We start from the raw sequence: 17,893 nt of genomic DNA, 5'->3' as shown, positions 1-17,893 counted from the left end.
GAAATATATCCGTTTAGATTTATATTGTCAAAATGTTATTTGTTTCCACATGAATACAAAGTCTTTATAACATATTCAAAATATACATTTTAATATTTACAAGGCTACATGTATATTTGATTAAAGTCACGTGCTCCGTCATGTTGTCTTATGCCATGTTAATAACATAAGTTCCAATTTGGATTCACCTCAAATCGGGATGACAGACGGGACATAATCGAGCTATGATCCAAGACACGAACGCAGCAAGGGACATAACTCTGCGGAGCTACATGCACCTTTCACAAATGTAGTGCGCAGCGAGAGGCCAGCAGCTGTGATTGGATGATATTGTTGAATTTAATGTTTTTTTAAATTCTTTCCCTAGGTACTCAAACTGACCTTGTTTTTATCAACATTTAGTCCTGTACTTATGCTGAATTTGTCCACAATTTTTCAATTTTTTTGGTTGGTTGGTTGTTTCACTCAGCAATATTCCAGCTATATGACGCGGTATGTAAATAATCGAGTCTGGACCAGACAACCCAATGATTCATATCATGAGCATCGATCAACGCAATCTGGATCGATGACATGCTTCAAACAAGTCAGCGAGCCTGACCACCCGATCCCGTTAGTCGCCTCTAACGACAAGCATAATCGCCTTAACGGCAAGAATGGGTTGCTGAAGACCTATTCTACCCCGGATCTTCACAGGTCGAAACTGAGATGGGGAAGTCAGACACACTTTGTGATTATATTGCAGCTACATGGCCAGACTCGGCACATGAAACATGAAATAGCAATTGAATGCCTAATTATTTGAAATTATTATAGAAGTCCATTGGAATACGCTTGATTGCGTGTAACCTCAAGGAGTCCGGCGCTTCGCGTGGATGACCTTTATCTTCCTGGGACTTCCATACAGCGCCGTATAAACTCCTCGCGCCAGTCGCTCTAAATCCATGCAAATAACAGTCGCAAGTACAAAGCAGATGATCCCCACACCCGACGACCCAATAACAGCCATGGAGGGCCGGTCGTCGTAGACGGAGTAGAAACGACGCTTGTAGTTGGACAACAAGGATTTGTCAAGACGTAGTTCACTGACGTCGATCTCGCGCTCACTTGTCTGGACCTGATCTGGAATAACACATAGTTACTGGTTAATATACAGGGCACGTGAAATAGGGTTTAACGTGACGTGTGCGATTCAGGACAAAAATAAGAAATGATTTTACGGTCGCATGTTTCAGTGTCTGTCACAAAGTGCGTGCCATGCAACTCATTGGAAGTTGGGTTTAACGCCGCTTTGAACAATATTCCATCACGGTGTGTCAGCTTGATGTGGGAGGAAAGCCCGAGGTGATGGATGGTCTTTGATGTTTACCACTTCGATGAAACCCAGGAGCACGGGTATGACACCTAATATAAGTCCTGAAGTTTTATAAGTGTAGCTGCCCCATTTTCTCGACCTGTTATAATCAGATGGATTATATATATTAGATGATTAGATGGATATATATTATATTCCATTCAGACCATCTGGAGGAACGGGTGGTTGGGTGAAATGGGGTTTAACGTCGCGTCCAAGATAAGTGCATTTATATAACGACGTGTGTGTGTGTGTGTGTGTGTGTGTGTGTGTGTGTGTGTGTGTGTGTGTGTGTGTGTGTGTGTGTGTGTGTGTGTGTGTGTGTGTGTGTGTGTGTGTGTGTGTGTGTGTGTGTGTGGCGGCTTGTACTAGTCCGGACTGATGCCGATTTATAGTGCTAGCCCACTGAGATACCATGCCGCAGCTTTACATGAATGCCCCACTCAGTACACTGATTCCTAGCCGACCAGTCCTTGTTTTAACCCCTTAATGCCGAGCGCCAGACAGGACAACAACATGGACCACTGTTCTCTAACATAATATAACGTAATACAAGACGTCCATGCCAGAGAATGATCAGTCTCGTGTAGCCTTGTACCCATGCCCAGCATGTGTGGGTGGTGCCTTGTACACATGCCCAGCATGTGTGGGTGGTGCCTTGTACCCATGCCCAGCATGTGTGGGTGGTGCCTTGTACACATGCCCAGCATGTGTGGGTGGTGCCTTGTACCCATGCCCAGCATGTGTGGGTGGTGCCTTGTACCCATGCCCAGCATGTGTGAGTGGTGCCTTGTACACATGCCCAGCATGTGTGGGTGGTGCCTTGTACCCATGCCCAGCATGTGTGGGTGGTGCCTTGTACACATGCCCAGCATGTGTGGGTGGTGCCTTGTACCCATGCCCAGCATGTGTGGGTGGTGCCTTGTACACATGCCCAGCATGTGTGGGTGGTGCCTTGTACACATGCCCAGCATGTGTGGGTGGTGCATTGTACACATGCCCAGCATGTGTGGGTGGTGCCTTGTACACATGCCCAGCATGTGTGAGTGGTGCCTTGTACACATGCCCAGCATGTGTGGGTGGTGCCTTGTACCCATGCCCAGCATGTGTGGGTGGTGCCTTGTACACATGCCCAGCATGTGTGGGTGGTGCCTTGTACACATGCCCAGCATGTGTGGGTGGTGCCTTGTACACATGCCCAGCATGTGTGGGTGGTGCCTTGTACATTTATCACAATGAGATCAACGTCATTTGTAGAAGAATAATCAGACCCCAATATGTGGAGATTCCACAGGGCATAAAAGGCTAATCAGAAATGACACCGGGTGTCCGCAAAAAGGGCAAGCACATCGTGCTCTACCCTGAACTTCGTGATGTATTTAAGCCAAAGAAGGCATAGTGCTTCTTTGTAAGCTTTTTCCAGGAGTTTATCTGTCTGTCTGTCGGTCTGTCTGTTTGCTACATATATATTTTTGTTTAACCCTACAATCAGCAATATTCCATCTATGTCACAGCAGTCTGTAAATAATCGAGCCTGGACCAGACAATCATGTGATTGACACCATGAGCATCGATCTACACAAGCGCTGTCCGACCCAATTAATCGACTCATCCTTCTAATTGTGGATGTTCTTGAACTTCTTTGAGGTAGCATACATTCACATTCGACATGAAGTTTGTACTCACTCTCGTCCCCCGCGCACAGTGGTGTCAGCTGCGAGGTGCCAAGATGTGATGCGGGCAGGTACGACGATGCCGGCAAACAGGTATTGTTGGGTACGTCACTGTCGTCCATGTAGTTGTTATCGAGGTCACTCACAACGTCTGTGGAACCAAGATACACAGCAATGTACTCCAAACCTATCTCGAACAATGAGTGAGTGAGTGAGTTTAACGCCGCTTAAAACAGTTTTTCAGTTATGTCACGGCGTGTAAGCTTGAGGTGAGGTGGTGAGGTGAAAAGGGGGTTTACGTCGCGTCCAAGTTAATTGCACTTAATGGCGACGTGCATGTATATGTGTGTGGCTGATCGTACCAGATGCCGATTTTATAGTGCTAGCTCAGTGAGATACCATGTTGTAGTTTAACATAAATACCACACTCAGACACAGCATACTGACTCCGAGCCGACCGGTCCTTGTTTAACCACGTAATGCTGAGAGACTGGCAGAGTAACAACAAGTACCATCTTTTAACGTCTTTTGGTATGACGCTGCCGGGGATCGAACCCAGACCTTCCGCTCTCCGGGCGGACGCTCAACCACAAGACCACGGAGGCAGTCAGCTTGGTGTTGCATGAAGTGAGTGAGTTGGGTTTAACGCCGCTTTTATTTGTTTGTTTGTTGTTTAACGTCGCACTCAGTAATATTCCAGCTATATGACGGTGGTCTGTAACTAATCGAGTCTGGATCATCAGCATCGATCCACGCAATTTGGATACGATGACATGCAAGTCAGCGTGTCTGACTACCCGATCCTTTTAGTCGCCTCTTATGACAAGTCCACTTTTTGGCAAGCAGGGGTTGCTGAAGATCTATTCGAACCCGGATCTTCACGGGTTAATAATTTGCAATTAATTTGTGGTGAATGGTTGGTAAGGTCTTGATTACAGGTTTTGGGGAAAATACGGTATGCTTTATTTACATTGTTTTTAAAAAATATGGTGCAAATACACGCTTCACCTCTTATTCTAACATTAAACAAAACAGATTCTTTTATCTTAGACAAGGTCTAACTTGCTAAATACTCACATGCAACGCATCGCTTAATCTCTGTGGTTGCGCTTTCATAGGTATCCATGTCAGGACTTGTCAGAATATGCGGAATGTCGTCTGTTTGAAGAAAGCAGGTGCCGTCTTGGAATGACGTCAAGGCAGTGCAGTCACCGTCGTTCCGACACAACTGACGGCATGACGCGAGAGTCATGTTGGTGATGACGGTGCCAATCCCAACCAGCTCAGCGCCCGTCCTCGTGTCGAACCAACAGCTGTCTGCATGGGGAAATGAAGGAGTGAGTGACTGGTCTATAATGTCGCTTTGAACAATGTTATCTCACATACCAGCTTCATCTTTGTGGAAAGCCCAAAGTGATGGAGATGGATTACCACTTTACTGAAACCCACCAGAGTATGGAGCCCCGGATGGAATAGGTCTTCAGCAACCCATGCTTGCCGTACAAGGCGACTATACTTGTCGTGAGAGGCGACAAACGGGAACAGGTGGTCAGGCTCGCTGACTGTGTTGATGAGTGTCATCCTTTCCCAATTGTGTGGATCGAGGCTAATGATATCAATCACTGGATTGTCTGGTCCATACTCGATTATTTATAATATTTATTTATTGTTTTAATTCAAAATGTCCCATTGTATCATTGTCGCGATTTGCTTAATTGTGACAGTATTTGCTTCTTTATGGAAGGGCGACAGAGCGACAACGCGCCAATGTTCCATCTAGGGTTCCAAATATTGTCGTTCATTTGCTGCCATCATTTTGCATTTATGCACACCTGATTATGGCTTCTTAGTTCTTTTATTTCCAACTCTGGTTGATAGAAACTAACTATTCGATTATTATTTTGTGACAATGACTGGTCCCTTACCTAAAGGTCTTTCGCAGATGAAGTGATAGAGCTGATCACATCCTCTTGTCCTCCAGTAGCCCAGTCTGGTATAGCGGATACAGAACTCCGTACTCTGAAGGTCGGGTTCCCCTGGGGCCCAGTTAGTCCAGGACCCTAGAGGTTCACAGTCGCTGTGGACGTACTCAGCCGCTGGGGGGTTGGTGTCAAACATCCCCATCCATAGATCCGTAGATCTTGTGGAGTAATTGAAAAAATGTCATTATTCAAGCATTTAGCCACAAACCTGTAAAAAGACTAGAGTAAGTAATTGAGGGGTTAGGTCCGATAACCATCTCCACGTGTAGTTTCAGATCCGGGGTAGAATAGGTCATCAGCAACCTATGCTTGCCGTAAAAGGCGACTATGCTACTGTTCTTGCTGCTGTGGCTACTGCTACTGTTCATGCTATTGTGACTACTGCTACTGTTCTTGCTGCTGTGGCTACTGCTACTGTTCTTGCTGCTGTGGCTACTGCTACTGTTCTTGCTGCTGTGGCTACTGCTACTGTTCTTGCTGCTGTGGCTACTGCTACTGTTCTTGCTGCTGTGGCTACTGCTACTGTTCTTGCTGCTGTGGCTACTGCTACTGTTCATGCTATTGTGACTACTGCTACTGTTCTTGCTGCTGTGGCTACTGCTACTGTTCTTGCTACTGTGACTACTGCTACTGTTCTTGCTGCTGTGACTACTGCTACTGTTCTTGCTGCTGTGGCTACTGCTACTGTTCTTGCTGCTGTGGCTACTGCTACTGTTCATGCTATTGTGACTACTGCTACTGTTCTTGCTGCTGTGGCTACTGCTACTGTTCTTGCTGCTGTGGCTACTGCTACTGTTCTTGCTGCTGTGGCTACTGCTACTGTTCTTGCTGCTGTGGCTACTGCTACTGTTCTTGCTGCTGTGGCTACTGCTACTGTTCTTGCTGCTGTGGCTACTGCTACTGTTCTTGCTGCTGTGGCTACTGCTACTGTTCTTGCTGCTGTGGCTACTGATACTGTTCTTGCTGCTGTGACTACTGCTACTGTTCTTGCTGCTGTGGCTACTGCTACTGTTCTTGCTGCTGTGGCTACTGCTACTGTTCTTGCTGCTGTGGCTACTGCTACTGTTCTTGCTGCTGTGACTACTGCTACTGTTACTGTTGCTCTGGCTACTGATACTGTTACTGCTGCTTTGGCTACTGCTACTGATCATGTTGCTGTGGCTACTATTACTACAACTATTGTTGTTGTTACCACTGCTGCTACCAAAAGAGTAAATACAACACCGTGTGCCCAGTGTTCCCTTCTCTTTCAATCTTAACGGTGTGTATTCACGTGTACGTGCGTGTTTATTGTTTAAGGCCACACTCAGCAATATTCCAGCTATATGACAGTGTCCGTTACACAGTCTAGTTTTGCGAGTAATGATCCACGACGTCGAAGTACGATGACACGCAATCAACCAAGTCACTGAGTCTGACCACCCGATCCATTTAGTCGCCTCTGACGACAAGCAAGCCGGAATCCACAAGGGGTTTCAGTCTAATGAGAATCAACTGAATGAATACATGGACATGCAACTCACAAGACGTCGGTTTTCAGATGGGTCACCAGTTCAAACAGCACTGTATCCAACACTGGTGAATTTATGACCGCCAGCTGTGCCTTGGCGTCGTGGCAGATACTCTTAGCCTCGTTCCAAGTTTTGCGATTAATGTTGAACGTATACTGGACGGGGGGTATGTAGGCCGAAGCAACTGAAACAAAAATGATTATTATTGTTATTATTATTATCGTGTTCTTGTTCGTGTTGTTATCCTTCTCCCTGTTCTTGATCTTATTTTAATACTATAACTTTAGTAATATTAAAAATATTAATATTCAAAGCAAACTCACTCACTCATTCTTGGGCTATCAGTTCCATACTCAGGGTTTTGTTTGGGTTTGTTTGTTGTTTATTCGTTTTTTAATGCCGCGCTAAGCAACATTCCAGCTATATAACAGCGGTCTGTAAATAATCGAGTCTGGACCAGACAGTCCAGTGATTGACATCATGAGCATCCTTCCACGCAATTGGGATACGATGACATGCATCAACCAAGTCATGGAGCCTGACTGTATTCAATATGTTCATAAATGAGTTAGCAAAGAAGATCGAATCTGGTTGTTCTCAAGGAACCCAATTCCATCCGGGTAGTTAGAGCTTTTTTCAGTTGATTGCTGATCATATGACCTTATTGCTGACACTGTATTTGGTCTCCAAAAGCGTATTAACATTCTCATAAATTATTGCAGTTGGTATTCACCAATTGTAAGCCTTGATAAAACAAGCATTGTTGTGTTCAAAAAGGGTTACATTTATAAATTAATTGCAAACTTTTGACAAATGTATCGCTACAGGCAACAGGTTTTGTTCTATGTTTCAAAATTGACCCAATTTAATTATATGGAGCTGAAATTTTGGGGTTACATATATACACAGAAAATGAATCTGTCCATTTAATTGCATGTAAGCAGATTTTCTAGGTAAATTCTTCCACGTCAAACCAATGTGTCAGGGGTGAATGCAAGACATCCATTGTATATCTCAGTATCAAACCACTGTGTCAGGGGTGAATGCAAGACATCCATTGTATATCTCAGTATCAAACCACTGTGTCAGGGGTGAATGCAAGACATCCATTGTATATCTAAGTATCAAACCACCGCGTCAGGGGTGAAGGCACGACATCCATTGTATATCTCAGTATCAAACCACTGTGTCAGGGGTGAATGCAAGACATCCATTGTATATCTAAGTATCAAACCACCGCGTCAGGGGTGAAGGCACGACATCCATTGTATATCTCAGTACCAAATCACTGTGTCAGGGGTGAAGGCACGACATCCATTGTATATCTCAGTATCAAACCTCTTTGTCAGGGGTGAAGGCACGACATCCATTGTATATCTCAGTATCAAATCACTGTGTCAGGGGTGAAGGCAAGACATCCATTGTATATCTAAGTATCAAATCACTGTGTCAGGGGTGAAGGCAAGACATCCATTGTATATCTAAGTATCAAACCACCGCGTCAGGGGTGAAGGCACGACATCCATTGTATATCTCAGTATCAAATCACTGTGTCAGGGGTGAAGGCACGACATCCATTGTATATCTCAGTATCAAATCACTGTGTCAGGGGTGAATGCAAGACATCCATTGTATATCTCAGTATCAAACCACTGTGTCAGGGGTGAATGCAAGACATCCATTGTATATCTAAGTATCAAACCACCGCGTCAGGGGTGAAGGCACGACATCCATTGTATATCTCAGTATCAAATCACTGTGTCAGGGGTGAAGGCACGACATCCATTGTATATCTCAGTATCAAACCTCTTTGTCAGGGGTGAAGGCACGACATCCATTGTATATCTCAGTATCAAATCACTGTGTCAGGGGTGAAGGCAAGACATCCATTGTATATCTCAGTATCAAATCACTGTGTCAGGGGTGAAGGCAAGACATCCATTGTATATCTCAGTATCAAACCACTGTGTCAGGGGTGAATGCAAGACATCCATTGTATAATATTATCTAAGTATCAAACCACTGTGTCAGGGGTGAATGCAAGACATCCATTGTATATCTAAGTATCAAACCACCGCGTCAGGGGTGAAGGCACGACATCCATTGTATATCTCAGTATCGAATCACTGTGTCAGGGGTGAAGGCAAGACATCCATTGTATATCTCAGTATCGAATCACTGTGTGAGGGATGAAGGCAAGACATCCATTGTATATCTCAGTATCAAACCACTGTGTCAGGGGTGAAGGCAAGACATCCATTGTATATCTCAGTATCAAACCTCTTTGTCAGGGGTGAAGGCACGACATCCATTGTATATCTCAGTATCAAACCTCTTTGTCAGGGGTGAATGCAAGACATCCATTGTATATTTCATATTGGTGCAAAATGTAAACATTCCTGAATCAAAAAGAAATTTGGGCATCTAACATCCAGTTGCTTTTGTAAAAGTTTGGTTTTGGGTAATTTATATTGGGAAAAGTCAGGGTGCCGACTTACGTACTTTTTTTAATTCTGATTATGTAACACGTTTCAAATCGGCTCATGAACAGGACTGTTCCTAGTAATTGTTTCCCAGCTCAAAGATGCATAATCATGTTCCCTTTAAATCCACCTTCTCTGTTGAGTATTACTGATCACTTTCAAATTTAAATAACTTTAGATCGGCAATGGCTCGATTCCGCTGCAGATAACATTCTGTACATGTGGAAACTTACTTTTGCCCGGCAGTATATCTTTGCCTATTAAACCACTGGACATCACTAGGGCATGAAATAGCCCGGAAGTTAAACATAATTTGATGCTTAAAATCAGTATACATAATGTGAATTTGATTATATAAGTTCTGTAAACAGTAATTTTTCAAAATTAAATTAAAACAATTCTTAAAAATACAACAGTCAAATATCAGTTACAACTGATTAACGAAACATAGGACGCCTGATATGTGTTCCTTTTATAATATAACAATATGACAAATCACATATGAACATTACTCATATCTACATTAATCTAGTAGATAGAGCGTCTGGCTGAGTCATACCAAAATACGTTAAAAGATGAAACTTGTTGTTACCCTACCTGGCGCTCGGCATTCAGGGGCTCAAACAGTGACTGGTCGATTCGGAGTCAGTATACTGTGTCTGAGTGGGGTATCCATGCTAAACAGAGGCACGGTATCTCAGTTGGTTGGTTGGTTTGTTGTTTAACGCCGCACACAGCAATATTCCAGCTATATGACGGCGGTCTGTAAATAATCGAGTCTGGACCAGACAATCCGGTGAATAATATCATGAGCATCGATCCACGCAATTGGGATCGATGACATGCATCAACCAAGTCAGCGAGCCTGACCAACCGATCCCGTTAGTCGCCTTTTACGACAAGCATAGTCGCTTTTAGGGCAAGTATGGGTTGCTGAAGACCTATTCTACCCACAAGTCTTCACGGGTCTGGTATCTCAGATGGCTAGCACTAGCTATAAACCCTTCAGCAACCCATACTTGCCGTAAAAGGCGACTGTGCTTGTCGTAAAAGGCGACTAACGGGATCGGGTGGTCAGGCTCGCTGACTTGGTTGATACATGTCATCAATCCCAATTGCGTGGATCGATGCTCATGATGTCAATCACTGGATTTTCTGGTCCAGACTCGATTATTTTACAGACCGCCGTCATATAGCTGGAATATTGCTGAGTGCGGCGTTAAACAACAAACAAACAAACAAACAAACAATCCCAGCAGATCGATTCCCAGATTCACCCACGTGTATTTCCACGAAATAGTAAACGTCTAAGATCTGCATCACTTCAGGCTCTGAACGTTCAACTGACAATGCCGTGATGTAACATAAATGATGTCCAAACTCACACTCACTCAATCCGAAGTACACGAATACGTACCCGTGTACGCCATGACGTACAGTACGTAGACTACCCGGTGGATCTTCCTGCTGACAGCAGCCATTCTACAGAAGAATAGAAATGTCAGATAAGTGTCATTGCCTTTAATCAGACGCACGTTGTAGACGATCCTTGTTAACCTCTCTGAGATCATATTTTATCATCCAAAACTGGCTCCCACAGGGGATATCGCGTGGGTGAGATCAAACGATATCTACATTGTAGATATCGCTGCAATGAAATTGCATCACAATGCTTTGCAGACCATTTTGACGTCATTGTTACCATGACGGCACAATAAAATACCACCACTAATGGCTCTGCTACTGAAGCTGTTAGCAGAACTTTTTGTACTGAAGACACTGCTTATTACTGTCTAAAAACTAAAGATGGAAGAATGATGTTGGATGATAAATAAAATCTCACCCTTGTGTCTTTTGATATGAAATATATCAACACTCGTAGATATATTTGATATCAAAAGACACTCGGTGAGATTCTCTATGTATTCTAGTATTAATCTGCTTTTCTAAATGCTAAAACGTCATTAGCAGAATAGTACAAAAACAAATATTAACCATATTTGAATGATTTACTGACAGAACACCGTGCACACAAAATGACCTACCTTTAACAGACAGTGACTCTTTTATCCTGACGAAATGGAATATCTACAAGAACAGGCGACTAATAGACACATCGTAATGTATAGGCACTGTTCCCTCTGAACACTTCTCTGAAGGAAGTCTTTCGATCTCATGCATTGTCACTGCGAAATCAATTTTGATACTCATCATTATATTTATAAAACACGCATCTAGACAACAAAGATCTTTGAAAATACATGTATATACACAACGGTGCCATCCTTCCCAAACCATCATAATAGGAAATCGACTTGATGTCCCAATAGTGAAACATCTCGATGATGAAAAGGTTCAATATACGACTGTTCAGAGCAATGGTGGTAAGGGGATGTCAATATACTCAATATCTCTTATACCGAGAGAATATCACTTATACCCAGAGTGATCTGTGCATGGTATTCCGTGACAGTTCATATACACAAAGAACATATACACGTGGACAACGTATGTACCCTACAACGCGTCAATATCGCACATGTGGAAGACCTCTTGGTGTCCATGTACTTTCTGTTGTACATCAATGTACGTTATGTAAGTGTGTACTAGAAAGGTGCATGTAGGTACAGTTATATAGCGTACAGTGTACTCTAAGAGGTGCATGTGCGTACACTTGTGCAGCAAAAGGTGCCTTATACATGCACTTGTACTTCTAACGGCGAAGTGTAACTTCTATTGCAAGCGCGACTTCTTCGTAGTACATTGAAAGGCACACTTAATTATATACCAAAAGGTGCAGTGTACCCACAAGTGAATATAACTTACATTTAATTTGAATAAAATTTTCATATTTATAAGAAATGTTTGCTAAAAGCAGATTGTACGATTCCGACTATCAGCATGTGTTTATGAATCTCTAGATGAGCGCGTCCTGCTCCAACGGTGGCACCTGTCCAAAACACATGCAAAGGCAAGTCGATTGTTCACCTGAAAAAACACGGGAGCATATGGAATTGCATTGGACATAATTGTTATCCCTGATGCGTCAATTTTGGAAATGTTATCCACATGTGTACCATAAAACGTTTTGAAGGCCTTACTGAGGCCTTGAATGTTGTAACCCTGATCAAGCAAGTGTCGTATGACGCTCTTTGAAATCTACGTGGAAGAGCTTGCTCGATTGAACTTCAAACGTTGTGAAATGTAAACACCAAAGGCTGGAGCTGCTTGAATATTGCTTGGCATAAAGGGAAGCGTGAGTGAGTTGGGTTTAACTCCCCTTTTAACAGTATTCCAGTTATATCACGGCGTGTCAGCTTAACGCCGCTTTTAACAGTATTCCAGTTATATCACGGCGTGTCAGCTTAACGCCGCTTTTAACAGTATTCCAGTTATATCACGGCGTGTCAGCTTAACGCCGCTTACAACAGTATTCCAGTTATATCACGGCGTGTCAGCTTAACGCGCTTGCAACAGTATTCCAGTTATATCACGGCGTGTCAGCTTAACGCCGCTTGCAACAGTATTCCAGTTATATCACGGCGTGTCAGCTTAACGCCGCTTTTAACAGTGTTCCAGTTATATCACGGCGTATCAGCTTAATGTGGGAGGAAAGCCCGAAGTGATGCAGGTCTCAGACGTTTACCACTTCGGTGAAACCCACGAGCACGGGTATGGCGCTGACGAACCATAAAGGGAAGAACGTTTAGACAACAATATACTCACACACCGCGTATGAACACACACAGAGACATGCATCCAATCACACGCACATATACACTATAGACACACACAGATAAACGCACATAGACACACAGATACACACACTCCTTAAAACATACAGACTGACATACAGACGCAGATACCTACACACGCATAGGAATGACTTTACACGTGCAAACTATGACGTCATGAGTGGTTCTGGGCGTTAACATCGGCGATGCATCAACACAGCAGCATCACGTATTTCACATCATCGGCTGTTGTCTCATACAATATTTAAGTAGTGTAAAATTATTGTCCCCCTCAGAGGGTATGTAAGTCCCACATCATTCAAAGTATTGTTATGCATGCCAGAATTTTAAAACGTAGGATTTTTGTCATTTTATTATAAAGCTTAACTGGTAAACTATCGCCAGTGACTGAAGGGTTGATATAAATCCTGCCAGGGTCCATGCAGGAAGCAAAGGTACTGTAAGTCCCCATGGTCCCTGGTATGGTGATCTTCCTTTAGTTTCTGACGATCTCTAGCCCATTTTTATATTTTGTAGTTCCTTTATACTTAATGCTTTTAAATGTTCCGCAACTAGTTTTAAATCATATCTGTGATATTCTAGTTATCATACTGTCCTTCGATGACAGATTTTTATAAAGTATAAATATATGTATATTTCATGTATTACTTCTCGTCACGATTTGGCTGAAATATTGCCGATGTGACGTAAAGCATTAACACACACACACACACACACACACACACACACACACACACACACACACACACACACACACACACACACACACACACACACACACACACACACACACACACACACACACACACACACACACACACACACACACACACACACACACACACACACACACACACACACACACACACACACACACTTATTCAGTATTTAGCTGTATGGATTACAGGACAAACGTTGCAATCGTTATGACTCCATTTGTCTTTTGTTAATTTCAATGGTTCGAAAACCAAAAAAGCATTGGCATTGTGGATTGCTGTTCTCAAAACTGAAACACATTTTTCATCGTTGCTTTAGAAATTAATTCATATATTGTTATTGTCTGTGCCGTTTTTCATAAACCAAACGTATTTTCACGGCAAGCAACAATCACTTTGCATAAACTTAATTCCGGTATCCGACATATTTATAAGTCGATGAGGAGGGCACACAGTTGGCCCAGTCGTTTTGGACGGCGGAACTCGCTGTGCAAAGTTGTATCTCCTAGATCTAGACGTACTAGAAAACTGTGATCGTGGGTTTGAATCCCAGCACCATACACATACATCACTAAGGGATTTCCTCCCACATCTGCTGACAGGCTGTGAAATAACTGAAATATTGTTCAACGCGGCGGTAAACCACGGGTAAAATTAAGCAACGCTAGTCACGGGGAATCCTTGGATGGGTGGCTTCTGAGAGTTTCTAAATCGTCGGTTCTGCCCCACGTTGAAGCCGAGTAACACATCTGGTGTCTCTTTGGACAAGTGACTTTGTTCAAAATATGCCACTCTGCAGCCTGCAGTACCCGGTAGGACGATATGGCAATGTGGACGTTAACCTTCTAGCACTTCACAGGCTCATATCACACCAGAGAGCCAGTTCCAAATACAGGCTCCTCTTGCATGTATGAAACCAAAATGGTACTATGGCCGGGTATTGCAAAACGTGGTATGAACCAGATTACTCACACACGTGATTTCTCATGGCCGTATCATGTCGGAAAAATCGGGGATGTAGGTGTTTGTGTGTGGGTGTTGCTTTGTGTGTGTGTGTGTGTCGATGTGTGTGTTGCTTTATGTGTAGATGTGTGTGTGTGTAGGTGTGTGTGTAGCTGTGTGTTGGTGTGTATGTAGCTGTGGGTGTAGGTGTGTGTGTGTGTAGCTGTGTCTGGTGTGGATGTGAAGCTGTGTAGCTGTGTGAATATATTGTGTGTGTTGGTGTGGGTGTGTAGGTGAAGACGAGTGTAGCTGTGTGTATAGGTGAGTGTGTGTAGCTGTGTGTGAAAGCGTGTCTGTAGATGTGTGTTTAGTTGTGTGTGTAGGTGGGTGTGTATGTAGCTGTGTGTGAAGGTGTGTCTGCAGATTCGCGTGTGTATGTGTGTGTGTAGCTGTGTGAGTGCGCAGCTGTATGTGTAATGGTGTATGTGTAGGTGTGTGAGTGTAGATGTGTGTGTAGGTGTGTAGCTGTGGGTGTGTAAAAGTGTATGTGTAGGTGAGTGTATAGCTGTGTGAGTGTAGGTGTCTTTATGTGTGTGTTGGCGTGTGTGTAGGTGTATGTGGGTGTTTGTGTAGGTGTGTGTGTAAAAGTGTATGTGTAGGTGAGTGTATAGCTGTGTGAGTAGGTGTGTTTATGTCTGTGTTGGCGTGTGTGTATGTGGGTGTTTGTGTAGGTGTGTGTGTAAATGCGTATGTGTAGGTGAGTGTGTAGCTGTGTGAGTGTAGGGGTGTGAGTGTAGGTGTGTGTAGATGTGTGTGTAGGTGAGTATGTGGTTTTGTGTGTGTAAGCTCTCTGTGTGTGCGGGGGAGTGTGTAGCTGTGTATGTATAGGTGTGTGTGTAGTTATGTGTGTATGTGTAGCTGTGTGTGTGTAGCTGTGTGTATAGATGTGTATGTGTGTAGGTATGTGTGTGGTGTGTAGCTGTGTGAATGTGCTGGTGTGTATGTAGCTCTGTGTGTGTACGTGTGTGTGTAAAGGCGTGTGATTGGCATGTGTTGGTGTGTCTGTATGTGTGTGAGTGTGCATGTGTAGGTGTGTGTGTGTAGGTGTGTGTGTGTGTGTGCTGGTGTGTTTGTGGACATAGGTGTGTGTGTCCTGGTGTGGGTGGGTGTAGGTCTGTGCTGGTGTGTGTATGTGTGGGTGGGTGTAGGGGTGTGTGTGTGTGTGTTTGAGTGGGTGGATGGAGTTGATGGATATAACATAGAGAACATCCACATTGATGGAGCGGGATTAATTAGAGGTGTATAAGTATATTAACTATGATTCTCTTAAGGTAGCAAATGCAGCGCATGAAAATATTAACGAGATTCCTAGGTACGTGGCCATGGGGCCTTTTCTTTCCCAGGAATATCCACAGATGGGATTAAATGAGGATCGAGTGTGACCTGGGAGATTGTGTGTCATCAAACTGGACAGCACGTTGGTCATTGACTGACTGGCGTAAAACACAATCATCCATTTACTTGTATGGGGAATTAAATATTCATTTTAATTGTTAATTTCTTTGAGAGGCATTTACTACGGTATTAGAACCTACATTGATGAATCATTTGCTTGATAACGATGTTAAAACCTACATAAAAACGTCGCTCCTACTTGTTATTAAGAAGTTGTTCATCCATATATCTTATCCTTAGCTGTACTTGATGAACACGTAATAATATCTTTAAAGAATAAAGTGACATTATTCAAACATATAGCTTCCTTGCCTCCAGTTTAGTCAGATATTTCTAATGATCATGAAAAGGGTTTCATATCTGTTTAAAAAAACAAATAACTTCAAAGAGTCATTTTTAATGAGCGTGTTTATTTGTTATTAAAAAGCACGGGAAATGTGTTACCAACCTTACAGGTTCCATGTAGGTTTATATAAACATTCTGTTACTTTCATATTCACTCACATTTATCAATATTTTAAAAGCAAAGTTCTTGCGTATAGACATGCTTACCAAATGTATCAGTGTAGCAAATAAGACTGCTGAACTTACAAGTAACAACACTGTAAGGTTGGGTATTCTTGAATATCATAACAAAATCATAAGAAATCCTAGCTAGCAAACCTTAAACAGGATTTAAACAAGAATGAAAAGTGTCCTGATCCATTGTCTGGGTTCCAAATATGAGTTATAACATTAAAGACAAACTGCTACATTATTTCTATTATACCAAAAAACACCAGCAACTTTAAATAGATTTGAAACACTTATATTTGGATATCTATTGAATGGATAAGGCCACTAAAACATATATTCCAATCACGATCAAATTGATCAATCACACCATTAAAACAGACATGTTTACATTACGTCTGGATTACAAGAGTGAGTGAGTGAGTTTGGTTTTACGCCGCTTTAAGCAATATTCCAGCAATATCACGGCGGGGGACACCAGAAATGGGCTTCACACATTGTACCCATGTCGGGAATCGAACCCGGGTCTTCGGCGTGACGAGCAAACGCTTTAACCACTAGGCTACCCGACCGCCCCTTGATTACAAGAGCAAATCTGTATATGTTATAACAAAGCAACTAATTACATGTAACCCATACTGTCACCAGAATATATTGATATTGCAAGCATATTTTACAAAAATCATTAACTGATCATATATACAGTACAACATTGTCTATCTCAATTGCGTGGGTCGATGCTCATGATGTCAGTCACTGGACTGTCTGGTCCAGACTCGATTATTTACAGATCGCTGTCATATAGCTGGAATATTGCTGAGTGTGGTGTTAAGCAACAAATAAACAAACGATTGACAAAGTGTAAACATCTGTCTCTGAGATGGCAACTTACAACTCAGAATATACACAACTGCACGTGAAGAGAATAACTTAATAGCAATTTATCTAGGTACAAGTTCCTATGGTCTCTACACAGAAAAGAAATATGATAGAATAATAATCTAAACATGTCAGAATAAAATTTAACTGTTTTCCCTTTCAACAGACATGCTGTTAGGCAGGTAATTGGTATGGTCTGCCAATTAAAAGGTCAGGAAATATAAGATAATTTTGTATAAGAACTTGACAAAAGACCTTGATTTATTGTTCTGTCATACTGGAATTTCCTAATATTCTTTATAAAACACGTGTAGATTTACTCTTTCAGGAAAAGTCCTTAAACACATTTCTCTAAAGAAAAATAACATGGTCAATAGAAATTAAGAAATGTACTTTTCATTTTCTTATCCAGTGACAGTTATGAATTTCTTCAAGTGGCATTTAGAAGTTGGTATAATGAACAAGGGGGTAGTTCTTTGCATATACAACTTCTTTATTACAATGACTGCGACATTTCAGTGTAGTGATAATGGTGTCAGAATCTCCACCGTAACGTCACATTCATTGTAATATAGAAGTTGTACATCCTTAGAACTATAATCCCTTGTTCGATAGTTACAAAGCATAAAA

The 17,893-nt window shown here is 42.5% G+C and overlaps 2 protein-coding genes across 2 annotated transcripts; both read right to left on the bottom strand.

The window, feature by feature from the left end:
* Nucleotides 1-839: 839 nt before the first annotated feature.
* LOC124119041 lies at nucleotides 840-5,161 on the bottom strand. The gene is made up of 4 exons (XM_048393818.1): nucleotides 4,953-5,161; nucleotides 4,105-4,344; nucleotides 3,041-3,178; nucleotides 840-1,122 (listed from the first exon to the last, which is right to left on the bottom strand). Exons 1-4 carry the CDS (start codon nucleotides 5,149-5,151, stop codon nucleotides 851-853), a joined length of 849 nt encoding a protein of 282 aa, XP_048249775.1. The 5' UTR covers nucleotides 5,152-5,161; the 3' UTR covers nucleotides 840-850.
* Nucleotides 5,162-5,197: 36 nt separating this feature from the next.
* On the bottom strand, nucleotides 5,198-6,160 carry LOC125378304 (uncharacterized serine-rich protein C215.13-like). Its single transcript, XM_048393771.1, has 2 exons — nucleotides 5,344-6,160; nucleotides 5,198-5,217 (listed from the first exon to the last, which is right to left on the bottom strand). Exons 1-2 carry the CDS (start codon nucleotides 6,158-6,160, stop codon nucleotides 5,198-5,200), a joined length of 837 nt encoding a protein of 278 aa, XP_048249728.1.
* Between the last annotated feature and the right edge of the window lie 11,733 nt (nucleotides 6,161-17,893).

This window comes from Haliotis rufescens, unplaced genomic scaffold (genome assembly GCF_023055435.1).
Source record: "Haliotis rufescens isolate VD_foot unplaced genomic scaffold, xgHalRufe1.0.p SCAF_12, whole genome shotgun sequence".
NCBI classification, from domain to species: Eukaryota; Metazoa; Mollusca; class Gastropoda; order Lepetellida; family Haliotidae; genus Haliotis; species Haliotis rufescens.
This window is presented reverse-complemented; position numbering and strand designations above follow the sequence as displayed.